The sequence below is a fragment of the Siniperca chuatsi genome, linkage group LG7, assembly GCF_020085105.1.
Source record: "Siniperca chuatsi isolate FFG_IHB_CAS linkage group LG7, ASM2008510v1, whole genome shotgun sequence".
Taxonomy (NCBI): Eukaryota; Metazoa; Chordata; class Actinopteri; order Centrarchiformes; family Sinipercidae; genus Siniperca; species Siniperca chuatsi.
This window is the reverse complement of record NC_058048.1, coordinates 30,089,129-30,111,633: the sequence shown is the minus strand read 5'-3', so window position 1 is coordinate 30,111,633 and position 22,505 is coordinate 30,089,129. Positions and strand designations below refer to the sequence as shown.

General features: G+C 40.1%; 2 protein-coding genes and 1 long non-coding RNA gene across 6 annotated transcripts in view; 2 read left to right on the top strand and 1 right to left on the bottom strand.

Moving 5' to 3' along the window:
• The window catches only part of LOC122879611, a 6,244-nt gene extending 4,942 nt beyond the window's left edge, over window positions 1–1,302 (bottom strand). Inside the window, exon 1 of the long non-coding RNA XR_006378745.1 lies at window positions 852–1,302. This is a non-coding gene — a long non-coding RNA (uncharacterized LOC122879611). The remainder of the gene's footprint in view (window positions 1–851) is intronic.
• Window positions 265–14,687, top strand: LOC122879604 (scavenger receptor cysteine-rich type 1 protein M130-like). Of its 4 annotated transcripts, XM_044203931.1 has the most exons (13): window positions 266–471; window positions 2,107–2,139; window positions 2,262–2,561; window positions 3,322–3,621; window positions 3,804–4,091; window positions 6,114–6,419; window positions 6,509–6,811; window positions 7,953–8,258; window positions 8,335–8,640; window positions 9,714–10,043; window positions 11,350–11,435; window positions 11,561–11,687; window positions 12,139–14,686. In XM_044203931.1, exons 1-12 carry the CDS (start codon window positions 429–431, stop codon window positions 11,675–11,677), a joined length of 2,718 nt encoding a protein of 905 aa, XP_044059866.1. In that variant the 5' UTR covers window positions 266–428; the 3' UTR covers window positions 11,678–11,687; window positions 12,139–14,686. The 4 variants fall into 4 exon arrangements, with proteins under 4 accessions (XP_044059867.1, XP_044059866.1, XP_044059865.1 ...); XM_044203932.1 differs by having other exon boundaries at window positions 265–471; window positions 2,265–2,561; window positions 11,561–14,687; XM_044203930.1 differs by having other exon boundaries at window positions 11,561–14,687.
• Window positions 13,792–22,505, top strand: part of LOC122879606 (scavenger receptor cysteine-rich type 1 protein M130-like) — a 20,755-nt gene continuing 12,041 nt past the window's right edge. Inside the window, exon 1 of the mRNA XM_044203934.1 lies at window positions 13,792–13,861. Within this exon, the coding sequence (XP_044059869.1) occupies window positions 13,792–13,861 (70 nt within the window). The remainder of the gene's footprint in view (window positions 13,862–22,505) is intronic.

Sequence of the window (22,505 nt, the reverse complement as noted above, 5' to 3'; positions counted from 1 at the left end):
CTATATGCAAGTAAACATATTCATTATTAAGTGTTTTTAAATACAGTTTTGCTATGAATTTGTCAGGAGGAAATAATACATTATACATTCAATTTTCAACAACATCTACGTTTGCTTTTGTTTCAGGAAACTTTCTGCCAAATGCCATGTCTCCTTGAGTTTTAATGAAGTTGTATCTGAATTTACATATTTCACCAAGTAGAGGCCTCAAAATAAAGTATGTCATGCCCTGAGAGAAAACAGCCCAAATTACAGCTTTGTGATGGTTCCTACTGAAGTAGAGGCAAACAGGAAATAGTTATCTCTACAAAAATAAAAGCAGAAATCCCCCTGAGGGCTGGACCTGACTCCTGCCTTGATAAAGACAAGACGAGAGATAGTGAAGAAGACGCAGTGACAGGTCGCTGGAGATGACACATTGAGTGGACATGGACCACAGAGTGCTGATTGTGTTTCTGCTCTGGAGCTCAGGTAGGACTCTGGTTTAATGATGGACATTTGAAAGGTGTCTGGAGAACATCTGCTCCTTATTTTATATTATATGAGAAAAATACTGTACTGTAATCTCACTGTTGAGTAGCTACAACAGAATGTACTGTATGTGACTATGTATGATCAATTAAAACTAAGATAAAGATGTATTAAGTTAAGTATAAATACAATACAGATGACAGAAACATAAGATAGGATAGTAAATACAAATTACATAAAAGAATGTAAAATAGGCTATGTTAAATTCAGTATAAAATCAATAAATCCTACCACATACATTCTCAGTCTCTGTATGGATATTAGTGGGAATTATGGGAATATTAGGCCTTGAAATGATAAAGTAATTACTGATAACTTACCTTTTTGTGCAGTCTGGCTGATTAACACAACAGATCTCCTGCCGCTTTGGAACTGGGTAAAAAACCCCAAGAAACAAACTACTAATTTCACTGTGTCGGAGAGACATGTCCTTGTTTTTACGGGCACAGTCCAGCGATTATTGCACTTTCACCCCCGGTTTGTAACGGGCGCTTTGTGTTAACGATGCCCCACGCTGTTTAACATAACGTGTGCCCAATGTACAAGTTTCTCCTGGGATAGTCCTTCACTGCTCAACGCGTCACGGAAGTCGGGAAGTCACCTCCTGCCAACAATAATTAGACTAATGACTGTCACTCACACATTAAAGGAGATGCCCAGGTGAGCGCAGTGCGCTCCATTTGGACGTGCTGGCGTGCCGTTTTTTAGCGGAAGGACACGTGTTGGCACGTTGTTCACTTCCTCCGGAGCCTCGATCGGGTTGGCATAAGCGCAGGAGCCGTTTTGTGTGAGTGGAAACCCTGCCCAACAGGCACACACTGGCATTATGTCCGTCAGGGGTTGGAGCACCCCCAGTGTTACCTGTTTGGACCCCCCCCCCCCCTTTTTTTTAACCATGTGTGGAAACACTGCCAAACTACAGCGGTGTGAAAAAGTGTTTTCCCCCTTCCTGATTTCTTATTTTTGTGCATGTTTGTCACACTTAAATGTTTCAGATCATCAAACAAATTTAAATATTAGTCAAAGATAACACAAGTAAACACAAAATGCAGTTTTTAAATGAAGGTTGTTATTATTAAGGGAAAACAAAATCCAAACCTACATGGCCCTGTGGGAAATAGCGATTGCCCCCGAAACCTAATAACTGGTTGGGCCACCCAAGCGTTTGCGATAACTTGCAGTGAGTCTTTCACAGCGCTGTGGAGGAATTTTGGCCCACGCATCTTTGCAGAATTGTTGTAATTCAGCCACACTGGAGGGTTTTTCGAGCATGAACTGCCTTTTTAAGGTCACGCCACAGCATCTCAATAGGATTCAGGTCAGGACTTTGACTAGGCCACTCCAAAGTCTTCATGTTGTTCTTCCGCAGCCATTCAGAGGTGGACTTGCTGGTGTGTTAAATAAACGAAATAAACATAATCAAATTTAAGTAAAAACAAATTCACGATTCTTGTATCTTTTAAACAGACGTTGAGGCAGATAGTTGGGAGAAGCCAGACTTACAATTTTTGTTCTATCCAAAACTCTGGTTAAATCATCAAAACTCTTTATTTCCATGTTTATTCCTCTCCTCAGGGCTCTGGGCTGAAGACACACACAGTTCAACAGGTAAAGGAGAAATAGCAACAAAAATTACAAATGGAGAACCCAACGTTTTCTCAACAATTTATTTTTCAATAAATGGAAGTAAATTTACTTCATGTACTGATTATTTTCGTGTCTCTGTTCAGCAGTGACTGATGATGTCAAGTTGGTGGGAGGAGCGAGCCACTGTGCTGGTAGCCTGGAGAAGAAACACCAGGGAGACTGGAGAGCAGTGGAGGACCAGTACTATGACTGGAACCTGATATCGGCAGCTGCAGTGTGCAGACAGCTCAACTGTGGTTCAGTTGTTTCATTACGAAGAACACGTGTTTCCTTTGTTGCATTTAATAATATAATAACTGACTATTTAATCTCTGACCCTGAGCAGCTCTTTAATATGTGGCCAGATGAAGCTCCCTCTTCCAGCCTGGAGATCACCTGTTCAGGTCAGTGTCATTAACTGTGATGGTAAACTTTACAGCTGCTACCACAGTTCACTTTCCTTCTTTGTCTGTCACTGTGGTGAAGCGAGGAATATGGACTATGTGAGCCCAGTATAAACTGGAATGATGAAGGATTTAAAACTAGATTTGAACTGAGGGCCCCTCTACAGGATGGGGCCTCAAGTGAGGTAATAATGCAAAACATGTCGTTTGTAACTGCTCTCCTGAACGACATTTAAGAGTTTTCTGATCTGACGCCCCTATTGACAGGACAACGATATTTGTCAGTTCCTTCCAAAACTGTGACAAATGACTGTTTTCTGATCTGACACTGGTATGTCAGTGGTTTGGTTAGGTTTAGGCTCAAACATGACTTAGAATTAGGAAAACATCATGGTTTGGGTTAAAATTAGTACTTTGTTAAGGTTAGGGGAGCTTTGTTGTCATGGTTAAGGTTAAGGTAAGGTCTGAAGTCAACACTGACTTAGGAAAAGGGAAGCGGACGGCGCCCTCCAGGGTCCCTTAGTTCGATAGCAGGCAGTACAGAGGCAGACAGGAGACATGGGGAGAGAGAGGGGTATGACATGCTTACCCGGCAAGAATCAAACCAGTATGAACTGAATTGAAGAGATAAATCAGCTGTAAAGTCAGAAAGAAAAATCCACAGTTTAACAAAGAACTACAGAATGTGTCTTTTGGCTCAGTGTTTTTTGAGATGCTACACATTAAGTTGGAGAGTTCCTCTCTCCTTCTCACTTTCCAGACTCCGTCAGGCTGGTGAATGGGACTAACCTGTGCTCAGGCAGACTGGAGGTGAAGTCTAACCATTCATGGTCCTCAGTGTGTGAAGATGACTTTACTCAGCAGGATGCAGAGGTGGTCTGTAGGGAGCTTGGCTGTGGGGCTCCTGCGGTCCTCCAGGGGGCGATCTATGGAGAAGTGGAGGCTCCAGTGTGGACCAAAGAGTTCCACTGTGGAGGCAGTGAGTCTGCTCTCCTGGACTGTGACAGCTCAGTTAGAAACACCTGCTCTTCTGGCAAAGCTGTTGGCATCTCCTGCTCAGGTAGAAGAAAACATTACCAGTAAACATAACATTATTGTCTGTATCTATGTGCCATGTGACTGACTGGCAACCTGTCCAGGTGAACCCTGCTTACAGCCCTGCCACTGACTGGAGCTGTCATATTGGTTCATTTCTGTTTGGATGAAGTCAGTTCAGTTTTGTCTTGTTTTGTCTCTACCCAGAACCTGGTGATGTCAGGTTGTTTGGAGGAGCCAGCTGGTGTAGCGGCACGCTGGAGATTAAACAATGGGGTGAATGGAAACCAGTGGATGAGAGGAACTGGAACCTGAGGTTAGCAGATGCAGTGTGTGGACAGCTGGACTGTGGCTCTGTTGTTTCAACCAGAAGCAGAAGGAGTCCCGTAAAAAAACCTATGTGGGGAGTCAAATCTGGCTGTGATGCATCTTCACTGATGAAATGTTTTACAAGACTTCTTTATTCCTCTTCCATCCTAGAGGTAACCTGCTCAGGTAACACCGTTAATGATATTTACTCATAATCTTTACAGCGACTTGATCTGGCACACGTCTGTCAGTTGTTTAAACTCAACAACGTAAAGAATAGGGAAGTCGGTTTGTTACTGGAAGGTGACTGCCACTGCCTGTCATTCACCTGACAGTGGAGTCAAGCTTGAGTAATGCTTGCAGCACTAACTGATCTACTGGAAGATTATGCATTTTGTTTTTTGTTAACAATCATATAAAGGGATCTGTCCCCAATTTAAAATCCTAATATAAATATAGTTGTAAAATTTTGCTCAGTTTCTGGTGTTCATTACTAATCTGTCATCTTCATAGCTGATGAAAGATGAAAATGGTTGCTGGTAGTGATGAACCCACAGAGAATAATCACCCGACTCTGCAGTTCCCCTTAGCTCTACCAAGCGTTTTAAGGGATCCATTTTTAAATTATTTTTTTTTACGGCCCACAACATTACTGTTTTGGTTCAGTCTCTGTGCTCTCATCAGCATTGTTTCCAGTAGAAGGCAGCCGCTTTCAGTGAAAAGCTCTGAAACCCACTATACACCTGCCCAGCACCAAATGGAAGACAAAGATGGTGACCATAGTGCAACATCTAGCAGCTAAAGAGCCAATTTTGATGTTCTGTCTGGTGATAGGCTTGGCTGTCAACATGGAGTGCTTAAAGGTACCCTGTGGAGTTTGTGACCTCTAGTAGTGCTATGGAGCAAGGCAAGTTTATTTGTGTAGCACCTTTCCCACAACAAGGCAATTCAAAGTGCTTTACAGACAGAAAGGCATTAAGAAAGGTTGTTAAACAAACACAAGGCAATATAAAAAGACACACATGAATAGGATTTTAAAAAGAGTAAAACTAAATAGATAAGATAAAAATAAGCTAAAATAGAATAAGAAAAATCAAAGAGCACAACAAAAATTACAGTGCAGCTACATTGCAGTGCAAGATCTGAATAAATAGTTCCAAGTTCAACATAATAAAATGCAGTGGCACAGAAAGGTTTGAAGCCCTGATTTAAACTTTATACTTTAAATAATTGTGCAATATTCTCTCTTTGATACTGCTGGGCAATATACTGTTTTCAGTATAAAATTCCCTATTTATTGATATTTATTCATACTTCTATTACTGCTATGCAATATCCACCGTCTCATAATCATCTTAAGCTACACTTAACTTGACAATACTCATTATTGCACTATTACTTATTACTTATATTATTAGATTGTAATATACCATACATACTTATCAACCTCTAAATCCACTTTGGTACTTACACTTATTTTAGCTTTTATACTTACTGTATATCCACTTTGTACTTAATTTATCTTGCCTGTATTATAGCGTATTATATTTTGATTTGCTCAGTGCTTCTATTCCTGTGTGCACTGACGTGACAGTGAGCAGCTGTAACGAAAGAGTTTCCCCTCGGGATCAATAAAGTATTTCTGATTCTGAAAAGAACTGAGAGCTGGAGCAGATCTCAAGTTAGTGAGAGCAATTTTATTTTAAAAGTTCGTCCCCGTTTTGTTATGTGCGAACATGCAAGTGTCACAGTCCTGCAAATGGTTTCACACTATTCCAGTGATCTACAGGTGGCGGTAATAAGCCAAGCAACCCAGCAATGCGCCAACAAAGGCAGGGAAGAAGATGACTGCAAGCTAGTCAACATGGCTGTAAATTATACAGGATTTAAAATACTTAAAAATTGGCTTTGCAAAGGTTTTATGAGGAAGGGAATTTATTCCACACTTGTTGACCTCAGGGAAACACACAGTGTGTTTTGGTGAGTAACTCTAAATGTTTTGTTTACAAGAAAACTCCACAGGGCACCTTTAACCCTTGAAGAACTAAATCAAAATCTAGATAAGTTCTGAAATATGGCGCTTTCAGTTTATTCAGCTCGTTACTACAGCCTCCACTAGAGAGATTCGGAAACCGTGTGAAGAATTTAAAGTGTCATGTAACAACATAAAGTTGCTCTGTTTCTCTCTTTCTCTCTCTCACTTTCCAGAATCTGTCAGGCTGGTTAATGGGATTAACCTGTGTTCAGGCAGACTGGAGGTGAAGTCTAACCAGATGTGGTCCTCAGTGTGTGACGCTGACTTTGACCAGCAGGATGCAGAGGTGGTCTGTAGGGAGCTTGGCTGTGGGGCTCCTTCAGTCTTCAAGGGGGGTCTCTATGGACAAGTGGAGGCTCCAGTGTGGATGAGGAAGTTCCAGTGTGAAGGCAACGAGTCTGCTCTCCTGGACTGTGGAAGCTCAGGCTCAGCTAGAAACACCTGCTCACCTGGCAAAGCTGTTGGACTCACCTGTTCAGGTAGAGCTGCAGCTTTGATTTGAGTTAAGTTCTCTTTTATTTCAAGTCGCTTTCCTTCTTTCCCTAATCATTCACTTGTCTTTGTTCAGACACTGATGATGTCAGGTTGGTGGGAGGAGCTAGCCGTTGCACTGGTATACTAGAGTACAAACACCATGGAGACTGGAAAGCAGTGGATAACTTAGGCTTTGACTGGGATCTAAGGGCAACAGCTGTAATATGTCGATGGCTGGACTGTGGCTCCTGTACTTCAACAAGAAAGAAAACAGATTCTTTAGAACGATCTGTATGGTGGATCAACACTTCCTGTGTTCAGTCTAACACTACCGTGAAGGAATGTGTAACAGCAAGGGAAAAGTCCAGCTCTTCCAGCCTGGAAATCGCCTGCTCAGGTAACACCATTAATGACACCTATGGTAGAGGCAATGTTACTATGTTACATCGTTAGTAGTGGATTGCATTAGACTGAACTGTAAAGTTATCCTGCTCTAAACACCCTGATATTGGCCACCAGCAGGAGACGTTACTGTCTCACACCTTCCTTCTCCCTTTTTACTATATAACGGGAGTGAGAGCAGCTCTGCATTCTCAGCAGGAAGACAAGCTCATTGGGCTCTGCCAGGGTTGCGCATCATCATGATTCTGTTCAGACTATGACGTCCACTGTTCACTGGGGCAGTTTTCAGCCAAGTGTGTGCACCTCCAAGTCTGAGGCCGTGGTACTCCACGTTACGGTGAATTTATCCCTTCAGGTGGGGACTGAGTAACTGCCCCAAGGGAAAGAGTTTTTTTTCTCATTTTCTACACTATCTCTGCATGGCAACTATGGCATGGTTATGGTTAGGAAAAGATCATGGTTATGGTAAATAAAAACAAACATTAATTGGTTTGTGATGGGATACGAATTCCGGTCTCCTGCATGAAAGATGGAAGTGTTACACGCTCGTCTACCCACCCCAACTTCCCAACTCACTACATAAAGGATACACTGCTTCCTGCAATGGTACTGAACACTGGCATAGGATATGAATGGTGTGGCAGGAAATTATCCAATTTGGATGTAATTTTTTCTTAGGTGTAGGGGATTTAATTACCAATAAGCCTTACCAGATACTAACGAGCCGTAACATAACCAACAACAAGACTTACCTGAAACCAATTGAATTCGACTGGGTTTTTGCCATGATTCCACTTGTTCCCTGCAGTGTCACTCACTCTCAAGTGTCCATATCCCTACCCTCCTCTCTTCCCTCTGGTGTCTGCCCTCAGGCCAGCTGATATTACGTAAGACCCATCCTCTCAAAAGTGACAAGCGTGAAAGAATAAGATCATGAGTACAAGTGGCCCAAATGAGTTTCCTTCACAGGGAGGCTGGGCTCACCCTTACACAAAGACGAATGGACTGCTTTGCTTAGCCTGTTGCCACCTCGACCCGGACCCAGATAAACTTGAGCAGGATAAGCAGTTGAGAGAATGGATGGATATTTAGAATTAAAAAATTCTCTCTCGCTCCCTCTCCCTCCGTATCCACAGAATCTGTCAGGCTGGTTAATGGGAATAGTCGGTGTTCAGGCAGACTGGAGGTGAAGTCTAACCAGTCGTGGTCCTCAGTGTGTGAGGATGACTTTGACCAGCAGGATGCAGAGGTGGTCTGTAGGGAGCTTGGCTGTGGGGCTCCTTCAGTCCTCCAGGGGGCGCTGTATGGGGAAGCAGAGGCTCCAGTGTGGACCAAAGAGTTCCAGTGTGAAGGCAACGAGTCTGCTCTCCTGGACTGTGGAAGCTCAGGCTCAGCTAGAAACACCTGCTCACCTGGCAAAGCTGTTGGACTCACCTGCTCAGGTAGGAGAGGAGCTGTATCTTTGATTTGGCTTACTAGCTTACTTCCTCTACTAATAATTTTCCTGTCTCCGCTTAGATCCAGACAATATCAGGTTGGTGGGAGAAGCCAGCCGCTGCGCTGGCACACTGGAGATGAAACACAAGGGAGAGTGGAGACCAGTGGCTGACTGGGAGTCTGAATGGGACCAGAAGTCTGCAGCTGCTGTGTGTAGACTGCTTGATTGTGGTGCTGCTGTTTCAACAACAATGACAGATGATTCTTCTGACAGACTTGTGTGGTGGATCAAGTCTTCCTGTGTCAAGTCAACATCTGCACTGTTGGAGTGTGTAGTACTGTCTGGTATTATTGAAACCTTTTCCGGCCTTGACGTGATATGCTCAGGTAATACTGAACAGTCACATCTTAAGATGCCTTCTCAATGACTGGCTGTCTGGTTCCTAATGTATGAATTACAGATGCATGTACGAGATCGATGTCCTTTGCGGTTGCTAACAAATCTTGTCACTGTTGATCACTTTGAAAAAAACAGGAGGGATGAAATCAAGCTTGCCATTGAGGATGGATGAATTACGTAATAATTTGTGATTTCAATTCTTTGGGCTTTATTTATGTTTGTCAGAAACGCTCGATTGCCTGGGCTCATTATTCCTGTTGCCATTGCCTCTTTTACAATTTTTAGCAAAAGTGGTATTTCAACTCTGTACAAACAACGGTCATCCGGTTTCTACATGTCTTGGTTCCTCTTCCAGAGCCATGTAGAGAGGTGTGTTACATTACAACGGTGTATAGCAGGCTACAAAACAAGCCAAAAGAAGGAATACCTTGGAGGAGAAGAGGGAGAAAAAGGAAGTGCTAATTAATGTTTAATTAGTACCTGCAAGGTAATTCGTTTCCGTGGCTAGCCTGCTGTTAGCCGCGCTGATACAGTCTATGATTGAAAGGAGCTGAAAAGGGATGTGGAGGTTGCCCTATTCATTCTTGACAAGTGCTAAATTAAGCTAACTTAGCAAAAATAAGATAGTGAACGTTTCCGTGGCTAGCCTCGGCTCTGTTTTCAATTTAGCTCTTTCTCTCTCTTCTCCTCCAAGCTATTCCTTGATTTGGCTTGTTTTGTTGCCTGCTATACGTCGTTGTAGGCAAAGGAGGTCCGCTGAGCCTAGCAGAGAGGAAGGGAGCAGAGCCATGTAAAGAGAGGACAAGGGCGAAGCTGGATGTGGCCAGTGTCCCACTGGGTTGTTTGATTCAGACCGGGTTCAGTTTAAAAAAAAAAAACTAAATACAAATTTAAAGTAACCCTTCAATTAAAAATTGTTAGTGACATGCAATGGTCAAAATTAGGTATTTCAACTGAAATTATAATGAAATAATATTGCCTACTTTAGCTTTACAATAGGGCTCTTTATCTCTCTGTGTTTACATGTCTGCTAGCTAATCATGTCTCTTTTTGTAAACAGATTTGCTGGCTCAGCCAAACATCTCCCCCGCTCCGTCCACTGACGGGGTCTCCAAGGCCAAGCAGCAGGGGCTTCAGGTGCTCATGGGCACCAACTTCACCATCACGTGCTCTATCGAACCACAGTACCAAGGAGGGTTCTTCCAGCTTATCTTCAACACCTCTGACACAACAAAGAACTACACCCTGCCAGCTGTCAATCACTCTGCACATTTCCTGTTCTCTGCTGCAGACCACACCCACCAAGGAGACTACAGCTGTGTTTATCACATCTATGTTTTCTCCCGTAACTTCTCTTCTGAGAGCCAGCCACTCTCTCTCACTGTCTCAGGTACCTTCATAGACAATATGGGTCAAACAGGGAAATGTGACACTGACTATCTTAACATGCATGCTTTACAGAACTCCAGTCCAAGGTCCACTTACTAGCTATTTCTGAACTTTAAACCGCATCTCATTTATTTTATTTCATACTTATACCCACTTAATTTATTAATTTATTTTCTGACCTGTTTTTATAGTTTTTATAGTGTATTGTATTATATTTTTTTGCTAGTACTTTCTCCTGTGTGCACTCACGTAAAGGCGAGCTGCTGTAACAAAGAGTTTCCCTTCGGGGATCAATAAAGTATTTCTGATTCTGATTCTGATTCTGATAATCTACATTAGCAAATGCAGCTGGCTCAGGTGCAGTGATGGCGGTGTCTTTTTCTTAAGATACTATTGTCTAACTGCTAACTCCTGTACACTGGAGGACTTGTGCACTCAGTCAGCAGTCAGCTTACAATGCTTTATGATTTAGCCATTTTCATCTCCCCAAAAATGTTTTCAGTTTCAATATTCTGTTTTTCATAACAATTATAATATATTTAATTAACTCTCTGAACTGAATAAATAGTAAAACATTCCTAAATAAAAATGTCCTCAGGAAATATACAAACTTTATGAGCCTAACACTCTTCAAATTCATTTTAGTTGGCCATAAACTTAAATTTCAAAGTTGTGGTGAATGCAGCTGTTAAGTTACATTCTACAATGTAAAGCAATATTTACGACTGGGCATGGATGCAAACAAAGTCAATACAAAGACACAAATGGACACGAGGGTCAAGGCAGGAGGAAGTGGAGTTCTTGGTAAGTTTGTGTCAGAGCGTCACGCGCAGTCACTGCAGCAAATGTCTGTCAGGAAACCAAACAAGCATCTAAATGCAGCTTTCTTTTTCTTGTTACTTACTGCTGCCATTGCTCATAAAACCAGTTGATAAGATTTAGATGATACTGCAGTCAACTCTCAGCTCTATGAACTGTCACACTTCTATACAACCCTGGTGAATAGTGTAAATTAAAGCGCAGGCATGTCAGATTGTCAGTGTCACAAAACAACAATTTAAGATATTTTTACTTGCATTGGTGCTGGTTTATTCAACTAAAATTTCTATTTAGCTCCTGACAATTAGTAAATTTGACTCTGTCATTGTATAATTTTTTTAGTGTTAATCTGTTTTATAATTTTAATAATAAAACGCGATAAATATTGACCATTTTATTTAATGGTTTCAAGGGACATAAGGCAACTTTACCTTTAATTAAAATGATCAGTCATATGATCAGATGTGATGATTTTAAATCTGTTTCAGCCTCTCTAATAGAGTTGATCATCAGACTTGTTGTCCTCCTGCTGGGTATGATGTTACTTATCGCTGCCCTCTGCTTCGGCTCTAAGGTACTGTACACACATTTATTCAGGGGAGGATTGGGTTAAATTGAGTATTTAGCATGATATATTTAGTTAGAAGAGACCATTTGTTTTAGCTATAACAAAATATGTTTGCTGTCATGTCTTTCCAGGCCAAAAGCCAGAGGCCGGGACGAGAGAAGAACGCTGAGATTAATGATTATGTTCTTGGTGGTTCCCGTACTACAGGCTGGCTAGCTGAAGAGGCTGGAGCCCAGAGGAAAGAGTAGTATCTCCAAGGTGGTTGATTCACATTCAGATATAGAAACAGTGAAAACAGTGAAAGATTTTAGATAGCTGTTACCTTCAAATTCAAATCTGTGAGACCCCTGATCCCATTTACACGTACAGTATCTTCGGTCTTGAGTAACTTAACACCCTTGTTGACCTCCAGTGGTTTAACTTCTCACCAGGTCAGAGGTGAAACAGGCTTGAAACTTTGGTTTTAAGTTACTCTTTAAAGTGTCTTTGGCAGAGAAGATAGTGTGTTCACCAGCTGCTCTCTGACTGTGTCTGTTAGCAGATATCAAAAAAGCAAAAGTGAAAATGCAATCAAGGAGCATTTGAGATGGACTAAAATTCAATTATTAATTAAAACCAAGTGGTTTTAGATGCTTTTTAGCCAGATGATGAAATGGTGTATGTATAATATGCATATGTAATCTTTACACCTCCCATGTGTAACTACTAGAGTTCTGCATGGGCCTAGAACGAGAACCATACCTGGCCCGTACCCGTGGCCTTTCAAGACTCGACCCGACTGAACCCGCTTGGTACTGCCGAATTTGGGACCCGAACCTGATCCAAGAATGAGACTATATTTTAGTTTTTTCATCTTCAAAGACAAATTTGTATGCTTGCTTTGGAAAGGCCTTCTCACAAATTAAAAATAACTAGTCTATAATATTACTAGTAGGCCAATATGAGCACTAGTGGGTAGTTGAACAGTAAAAAAAGAACACACAGCCTGTCGTCACCTCTCAAATTGTCACTTTTTTAAAAATTTTACTACTGATGCTGTTTTTTTTTTTTTTGTCGAACAAACTTTATACAAAAGTTGTTGCTTTGTTTTTTATTATTGTATGACTTGTTACTATTTACTTTTGATACATGTATAGTAGACTTACATGTACAATACAACCTTTACTTAAGTAATATAGTAATTGGTGACTTACTTTTTCTTGAGTCATTGTTCAGTATGAAGTTTGACTTTTTATACCACTGGCCTTCCTGCAGTGGAGGAAGTCTGAGTGTTTACAGAACTGCCCTTTGATTGTTACATGATTTAATGCACAGTCCAACAGCAGAGAAGTGGTTTTAGTTTGGTGTGCCAGACTCAGAGCTACAACCATGAACTTTACACACAAATGAGGCTGTAAATACTCCTTCAAACGACAGGAGCCCCTGCACTTTCTTAATGATATTCTTATTTTTATTTCATCAACCTGCTGAATGAAAGATTCTTATTGAACTCAGCTGCTGAGAAATTGTACTTAACAGCACCCTCTGCTGGTTGCAGACATGTTAGATGTGAATATACCGACGTATAACTTATTGAATTGTAGATATTACTGAGTTAAAACAGTTTTCTAGAGTATACAACAGCAACAAGACTTCACTTGCAGTGTTTGTTGATCTATTTATCCACCAATTTCTTTCTGCACTGTTGTCTTTGGTCAGCGCTAACTCCCCTGTGTAGGGCAGCAGATATGTGTTACCCCTCAAACTTACAGTGACAAAGTTACAAGAGAAGATGACAAATTGATATATGAAATTGATCAATGTCGCTAAGGTCCTAAAAATCTCTTGTCAGAAGCCTTTTTTACTGCGTTTTCAGAAAGTCTTAAAAGTTTACTAATGCACTGTGGCGCGGCACCTGTAGACCTATAAAGCCTTTTTATAGGATTAAAAATGCATTCTAAAAGAAACTGGCAACCAGTGCAATGAAACTAAAGCTAGTTTGATGTGATACTGTAAAAACCATTCAAAGCGCCCAAAGAATAAATACAACACTTTTAAAGTGGTTACGTTATAATTTGAACATTTTCCCCTTCAGGCTCCCCAAACGGCAGAAACACCTTCACACTTTCACTGGAACACAGTCCTGTTCCACTAAATGGTACTGCAGTTTTTACGGTTTTTGATGTAAAACATCACAAGGATACAGGATGTTGGTATATTATTATCACTTGCAGCTTCCTGTTAGCAAATCTTGAGAAATGGTTTGGCGTGATATTAAGAGAGAAACCACACGAAGCCTGATGGAGAGATTAAAAGATGGAGAGGAAACTATATATCTGACTAGCAGAGAAGAGCTGTAAAAGACATAAGATCAAGAGACAGCATGGTATGGACAAGTCACCTTCTGAACATGGATCACATACTGGTGGTGTTCATGTTCCTCTGGAGCTCAGGTAGGACTGCAATCTGTTTAACCCCCTGACTGCTGCCCACACAACATGAGTGTGGGTTGACTGACCCACTGGCGGATAAGTAAACTTCATTTAAACCAATATTTCAAATCATAGTCAAGCAAAACTAGGCTATAATACCAGGGCCAGTGTGCGTTGATGTAAAGTGCCATGTTGTGGAACGGCCTTCCGTTACACATCAAGTTTTTAAATATGAGAGGGGCTTATAGAAGTCAGGTTAGAACAGGGTGACAGATTGTTTTTTGATGTGGGAGTTATTTCTTAAATTGTGGTGATGTGCGTTTGGATTTCAGGATTGTGATTGTGTTGTTTAGTTTTTATGTTGAATGTCTTGTGGTTCTTTGTTTTCTGTGTCTTCTAACATCTTGGGACCATGTTGAAAATATGTGTTTTCACTTTAACATGTTATCCTTTGGATTCCCCCCCCGTGTCCGACACGCCATAAATAAAATCAATCAATCAAAGAAGGAATCTAGACTAGTTATTACCTTATACTGACTGCAGACTAGCAGGAAACGTAGGACTAATTGCATTAAGGGACCTCCTTCAGTTATGTAACAGCAGTGAGTCAGCATTTAGGCCTCCAGCAGAGACCTGTCACCACCACACCCAAATGAAATGCAGCCATTATTAATGTTTCAAGTTACAGTTGTTTTTGACGAGTCAAATGTCTGTTGTGAGAAAAATCTTTAAAGGTCCACATGTACCATACGAGGCTCACTTTTTTGTTCCCATAAAAATATTTGCATGTACTCTGATCAGCTGACAAAATGTCTATGTATCAATATCAGTGTAAGTAATTTATAGCAAGAACTTTGCCATTTTAATGACCCCTAGTGGAACTTTATCATTTGACTTCATACCAACCATTCACTGTTGCATAAAAATTAGAGACTTCCTCGTATTCTCTGCATATCAAACTCCAAAGATGAAACCGATCCCCAGTAGGGCACTAACTCCCACTGAGATGACATCTGGCTTCCCAATGTCAACTCCATCCAGAAGAGAGATTTCACCTCTGGCACTGAAGGGGTTCCCGCTCGCCAGCAGCACCGGTGTTGGAGCCTTCACCACCTATGAAAAGCACACAACAAATACAGTATCTGACATGAATATATGACATTTACATTCAGTGGGATCTAACTGTCTGCAGTGGCAGCTTAAATGCTGTTTCTATTGTATATTAATCTTGTGTAGGTTTATTAGGCATTAATTAGATACCAAGTTCTAAACAGTGACATTGTTTTGCAGTTAAGTTGTAAAGTGCTGTAAGCGTAAGGTTTGAGGGTTGTTGCGGATGTGGATTGCAGAAATCTTTTGTGTGCCACTGACCACTTTTCACTTAATGCTATTAGATATGTCTACCCTTTGTTCATTTCCCCTTTTAATACGGGAACATTTGGGCACTTCAACCCACCATAAGATCTGATACATTACTTGTTACATTACTTAAACTTGTTTTGATTAGCTCATTCCTTAAAAACAACACAGACCACACATTGTATACCTAAAGCCAAATGCTTGGAGGGTCAACAGAAATACATTAGTACCATCATGCCTATTGGAAATGGATTCTCTTTTGCTTACAACAGTTTTGCATATTCTGAGCTCTTGCATGCCTGCTGTGTTTTGTTTGGTTTAATGGAAATCTGGAGTGTATTGCTTCTTTGGTGTGGTTCATTCTGATAAGTGGGGATGCCCTATCTATCCCAGATGTGCACTGAATATCAGAAGAATTAGTCAGCACATGGAAGTTAGCTGATCATGTTTACCACACAAGCTGCTTTTCTGGCAGTATATATATATAGTTATATTATTCACCCAATTATATGCAATACAAGGAAATGAGAAATAAGTTATTTGCAAGACTGTCATAAGCAAAAGAAAATCCCACAATTTCCAGTAGGCACGATGGGAGTGGGACTAATGTATTTCTGTACTCACCTATCCAAATGACCCACACCCAAGGAGTAATACACTCCAGACTTCCATTAAAACAAAATACGGCAAGGCATACAAGAGCCCTACCTATGAGCTACCCTACCTAGCAATGATGGCAAAATTTATTTGAAGAACCTCAAATAAAGTTACAAATACCTTTGTGAGTCTCCTCACATTCCTGGCTGAGTGCCCTCTGGTACTGGACTAGAATCTCCTCGCCCAGGCTCCTCCTTCTGGCCTCTGCAACAATTTTGCTGCTTTTCAAAAGCCTTCCTAACTTTATAGATGTGATCAATTCTTCCTCTTCATTTTCTCCTTCAGGATGTCCATGTTTGGATGGGCCGTTTTGCACTCCTCTTTCATTCGTGTGACATTCATCTGTACACTATAGCTGTCTTCAATTCCCAAATTTTATATGACATTATACTTAATATTGAGGAAAAAGTAGGTTTTGTTTAAAAACAGTGAATATGCATCATTTGAAAACTTACATTGGCGATTAAGGAGATATCACTGTGGCCAAGAGAATCTCCATCCTTGCCAGCAGCTGTTTAGTAAGACAGCTGAACTTACCAAAGGTTTTTATATAATAATGTAAAGTGAATGCAGATGTAGCACACAGACCTTGATTTTCTTTTCTGTTATCACAGATAAATTCTTAACATTGTGGGCCTCTGGTTTGCAGCTCCTGTAGCTCCGGTCTCTACAGCACCTATCTATATGGATGAGAGAGAAAATCCGACTAAGTTAACTAACAGTTAGGATGGTCAACAGTAACAATTACATCCTGCAAGCTTCTGCTTATGACTGCTGCACACTACAGGACTTTACTGAACTTAAATTGCAATTGCGGTTTAAGGCAAAAGCTTGTAGTGTGCAGCAGGCTTTAGGCTGGTTACTACCTTGACAGTAGAGGTTGCAGAGCTGCGGCCTTGAATTGCAGCATCCTCGCCAGCAGCCATCTGGATGGACGTGAAAGAAAATCAGACAAAGTAAACTGTAAGGTTAGAATGGACAACAGTAACAATGTCATCCTGTGAGCTACTTACTTGTAAAAATCAGGCAAAACGAATTATTTCTAACTACTTAAAACTACTACTACTTCAAACTACTTAACTACTTTTTTTTTTTTTTTTTTTTTTACTTTTTATTTTTGCATTTTTTAATTTTCACAATGAACAAGATAACAACTGGTAGGGTGCTACAAATACAGATCTTCCATTTGTTTCATATATTTGAGTGGGTTACATAGTTGGTCCATTTCCGCCATCGTAATTTACATTTATGTGCATCCAATCTCAGGTCGTGGGTCATTTTTTCCATTGTAAAAATTTCCGCCATGATATTCTTCCATTGGTCCAGACTCAAAGGCTTACTTTTCAACCAATTCCTCGTTATAACTTTCTTACTTGATATCAGCATCGCTTTGAATAGATGAATGTCTTCCCCTCTAACAACATCTTTAGTTAACAGGCCTAAATACAGAGTCTGTAGGTCATTCGATATTTTGTAACCCAAAATCTTTTCCATTTCTATTACAATAGATTCCCAGTAGGGGCGAATTTTTATACATGACCAAAATATATGAGAATGATTGACATTGACATCCCCGCAGAGTCTCCAACACTGTTGGTTTTTTTAACTGTTTGCTTTTAATGAGGGGTGTAATAAAGTATCTCACCAAGTTCTTCCAGCCAAATTCTCTCCATTGTCTGGAGCTAGTAGAAGTTTGTTGTAAAAGACAGATTGAATGCCAATCATTCTCTGACAGTTTAAGCTGCAGTTCTGCTTCCCATTTCTGTTTTATGTATAGTGAGTCAAACCTATTGCAATTTTGTAGACTTTTATACAGCCTGGATACAATTTTCGAAGGTAAATGTCTGTAAGCCCCTGTGACCATATCAATTAGTTCACTGCCCTCTTGAGAAAGGTGATTTTCAATGTCTGTATTATAAAGATGTCTTAGTTGGAAATACCTAAATAAATCAGAGTTTTCCAAGTCAAATTCTCTTTTCAAGTTTTCAAAAGATTTAAACTTTTTTCCGTCTGTTAATGTACACACTGCGGTGATTCCCTTGTCAATCCATCTTGTAAATGTGCTATCCATCTGACCACATTTGAATTTTGGAGAATACAATGGCCAGATCAACAATTTACAATCCTCCTCCATTTTGTATTTATTCATTACATCCCACCAGATCTTCATTGTTGTATCTACTATAGGATTTGGTTCTATAAGTTGGTTAATTGTTTTCTCACCCAACCTTGCTTGTGGCTGACATGATCCGTAGTTAAGCTCAATGTGTTTCCATTTGGAGTAATATTCTGGTGAGCACCAGAAAATTATATATCTCAGCTGGGCAGCTAGGAAATATTCTTTAAAATTTGGAAGAGCAAGTCCTCCTCTTTTTTTTTCTAGTTGTAGAGTTTTGAGCTTAACCCTTGGTCTTGCCCCCTTCCAAATAAATCTCCTCACTTGTTTATCCCATTTATCAAATTGAGTATTCGGTATACAAACTGGCAGTGAAATGAATAAATAAAGCAATCTAGGCAACACATTCATTTTTATCACCTCTATCCTTGAGCTTAAATCCATGACTAGTGTTGCCCATTTTGTCAAATCTTTTTGTATAGTTTTATTAATCTTATTATAATTAGCCTCATATAATGTATTTAGTTCTCTAGTAAGGTAGACACCTAAATATTTTATTTTTCCTGAATCCCATTTTAGTTTGTAAGCTCGTCTGATTGAGTCAGCTGGTCTATATTTTATACAAAGAACTTGGGTTTTTGATATGTTTAACTTATACCCAGATTTCCCTCCAAAGTCTTTTAGTAAAGTTAAAAGTTTAGGAAATGTATAATCCGGATTGTTGAGGTATATAATAATATCATCTGCAAAGAGATCTAACTTATGATCATCCTTAGCTACTGTGATTCCTTTAAGTTCATTACTTTGTCTTATACATTGAGCCAAAGGCTCTATAAACGAGGCAAATAGGGAGGGGCTCAGACAGCATCCCTGCCTTGTCCCTCTGAAGAGCTCGAATCTGTCTGTTAAGTCGCCATTTATTTTAATTCTAGCCACTGGTTTATCGTACAGGGCCTGTATACATTTAATGATAGTTTTATCAAAACCCATTCTTTTCAAAACCGCAAAAAGAAAATTCCAGCTGACTCTATCAAAAGCCTTTTCTGCGCCAAAACTTACTAAGGCTGTGGGGAGCTCTGTTTATTGGCTTCATTAATTATATGTAGTGTGCGCGGATATTATCTTGCGTTTGGCGACCTTTTATAAAACCTGTCTGGTCCTCATCTATCAGGTCTGGGAGGAAGTTTTCTAATCTTCTAGCGATTATAGACGTGAATAATTTATAATCAACATTCAAAAAGGAAATTGGAAGATAAGACTCACATAACTCTTTGTTTTTACCTTCCTTTGGTATGACTGTTATCATAGCCTCTTTCCATGAAGGAGGACATTTTGCATGTTTGAGTGTCCAATTAAAGGATTCCAACAATAGGGGGGCAAGGTCTTCTTTATAAACTTTGTACCATTCGTTAGGATAGCCATCCGTCCCTGGGCTTTTTTTACTTTTCAATCTACTGATAGCCTTATCAAGCTCTTTTTTAGTAATGGGTGAATTTAATGATACATTTTGAGAGGTTCCTATGGAGGGGAGATCTAATTCAGCTAGATAATCTTCAATTTCTTTTCTATCAACTTGTTCTGATTGATTATACAGAGATTTATAATATTTATAAAATATATTTTTGATTTCCTCAGGTTCATATTTTATGTCCTTACTTTCTGGGTCTCTGATTTTGATAACTGAGTTCCTTATTTGCTGTGATCTTAATCTTTTTGCTAATATTTTGGTAGCTTTGGGACCTGATTCATAAAAGATTTGTTTTGTGAATCTCAATTTCTTTTCTATCTCCTCATTTGCCATATCTGATAATTGTTTTCTAATTCCTTTTATCATTCCAGCCAAATTATCACTCTTATCTGTATGCTGTTGTTTTTCTAGTTTTCTCATATTTTGTTCTAATTCAGCTTGTAGTTGCTTTTTCTTTTTTTTATTATGAGCTAGCCTTGATATCAGATTTCCCCTCATCACTGCTTTGACAGTGTCCCATATTATTGTTGGCTCTATTTGTTCATCCTTATTATTGGCTATACAGTCCTGAATCTCTTTTTTGATTTCTTGCATCACGGTTTCATTATAAAGAATATTAACATTCAATTTCCATAATGTTGTTTTGTTTGGGCAATCAAGATGTATGGTTAAGTATATAGCATTGTGATCTGACACATCTGCTATTCCGGTTTCACAGTCTATTACCCGGTGTCTATCTATAGTATTTATCAGAAAGTAGTCAATCCTAGAATGTACCTTATGAGCAGCAGAATAATGCGTATAGTCTCTCTCTGATGGATGAAGATCTCTCCAGATATCACAGAGACCTGCATCTTTAATTAGGATGTTAAGATTCTTGGATTTAATGTTTGTATATCTTTTAGTACTTGTTGTGTCTTTAGTATAATTCAAAATTGTGTTCCAATCGCCTCCACATATCAAAATCCCCTCACTCATTATTGTTATTTTGTCGAACAATGATTTAAAGAATGTTTTATCTTCCTCAGGGGGTGCATACACATTAACTAATGTAACAATAGTATTATCAATCCTCCCTTTAACGATCACATATCTGCCATATTTATCGGAACATTCCTCAGTCAATTCAAAATTAGCTGTGTTTGAAATAAGGGTAATAACTCCTCTCCTTCTGCTATTCTTGTGAGAGCTATAAAAGGAATTTATGTAACCAAACTTTTTAAATTTCTCATGTTCTTCATTTGACAAATGAGTTTCTTGTATGAATATCACTTGCATTTTATCTTTTTTAATTTCGCTATTACCCTACTCCTCTTTATCGGGTTACCCAGACCGTTTACATTAATTGTCTCAATTTTCAGTTTACATGACCCACTCATACCCTGAATATATTATTACTGTAGACCCCACAAGTGAACAAGAACTAATAACGAGAACAAAAAACATTAAGAAATAACAATGATACAGGGGATACCTGTGACTCCAACTCAAAGGGAAAAATGTCTCTCCCAACTGGGCCCCGTCGGTAGGCCTAGGGTAATGTCTCCTGTAATGGGAGGGCCCTATGTAAGGTTTGGAAACTACTTCCATCCTAAATGTCCAACGTCCTAACTCCTTCTCTGGTGCCTCTCCTTCAGTACCACGAATTACAGAGGCCTCCCTGTGTCGATGATGTAAACACTACACATCAGTCATTTTTTCCCGCTTCTCTGAAACTCCATCAATTTCTCTTTTGCCCTCTGCGCAGTAGGGACTCTGTGCTCTCGCCGGGGGCGCGCCTCCCGCTGCCATCCCAAGGATTTCTGAAGTCGAGTCTCCATAGCAACTTCTTCAGTAACCGCTGTCGGCACCTCCACTTCCAAGCCCCGCTTCCGCAACTCCATCCCAGCTTCGTGTGCGCTGCTGTATGTTCCAACGCCGCTCTCCCAGTGGATTCGTATGCTCGTGTAGGGTGTTTGGAAACGTACACCCTTTTCCTTCAGCACTTTCTTAATCTCTTGATATGCCATGCGTTTCTGGACGATCTCAGTTGCATAGTCGTGGTCAAAATAAATGTTTCTTCCATTTGACTGAATGCGTCCTTTTTTCCACGCTTCTTTGAGGATTAGCTCTTTAGTAGTATATTCTTGAAAATTTACTATAATTTGTCTCGGGTTATTATTGGGTCGGGGCTTGGCTGCGAAAACTCTGTGGGCTCGCTGAATTTTAAGATCCAAGTCGGCTGGCAGAGGTAACTCACGCTTGAGGAAATCTGTCACGAACTGCGTTACCGACTTTCCTTCCTCTCCTTCTCCTATCCCGAAAAGGCGAATGTTGTTCCTTCGCGATCTGGATTCGAGATCAGTCAGTTTGTTTTGAATACTCCTCTGTCGCTTAATGCTTTCAGTCAGCGCTTCAGTCAGTTCCACTGTCATGTCCTCAACGTGCCCAACGCGATTCTCCGCTTCTTCCATTCTTTCCGTCAGGCCTCTCATTTCCTCCGTCAGGCCGTCAAGTTTATTACCCATCTCCTGTCGCAGGGTATTGATGTCCTTCCTTAGTTTGTCATTGTCCTCCTTCAATTCGGATTTAAGCGTTTCTATTGCTTCCAATATAGCGCTCGAAGTTTTGCTAGTTCCACCCGGGCTCGTGTTTGTTTGCTCGGTTGCGTTGCTAGCTTTTGTCGCGGTTATTGCTTTGTCTCCTTTAGGCATTTTGCGTCTTTTGGGCCTTTGATATTTCGAACCCCACTCTAATGCTTAACTTACTCTATTAATGGATAATATATCATCGAGTTTAGGTGGGTATTTTCCATCAATCTCGGAGAGCGGTCACCAAACACGTCTGACTCGTTATGCCATCACCGGAAGTCCCCCTACTTAACTACTTTTACTGCTTAATTTCATCACAGGTTATTTGTTATTTTAATTTCCACTTGTGAAGAGAATAAGCTGCTGACTTGCTTGTGAAGCACTCACCATGGCTTCCTTTTGATAGACATTAACCTAAATTATACAGTTTAGTTTAGTCTAGTTTTTGTTGCAGTTAAACAAAGTTGCCATGATTTGTTCTAAAAACCTTGACCT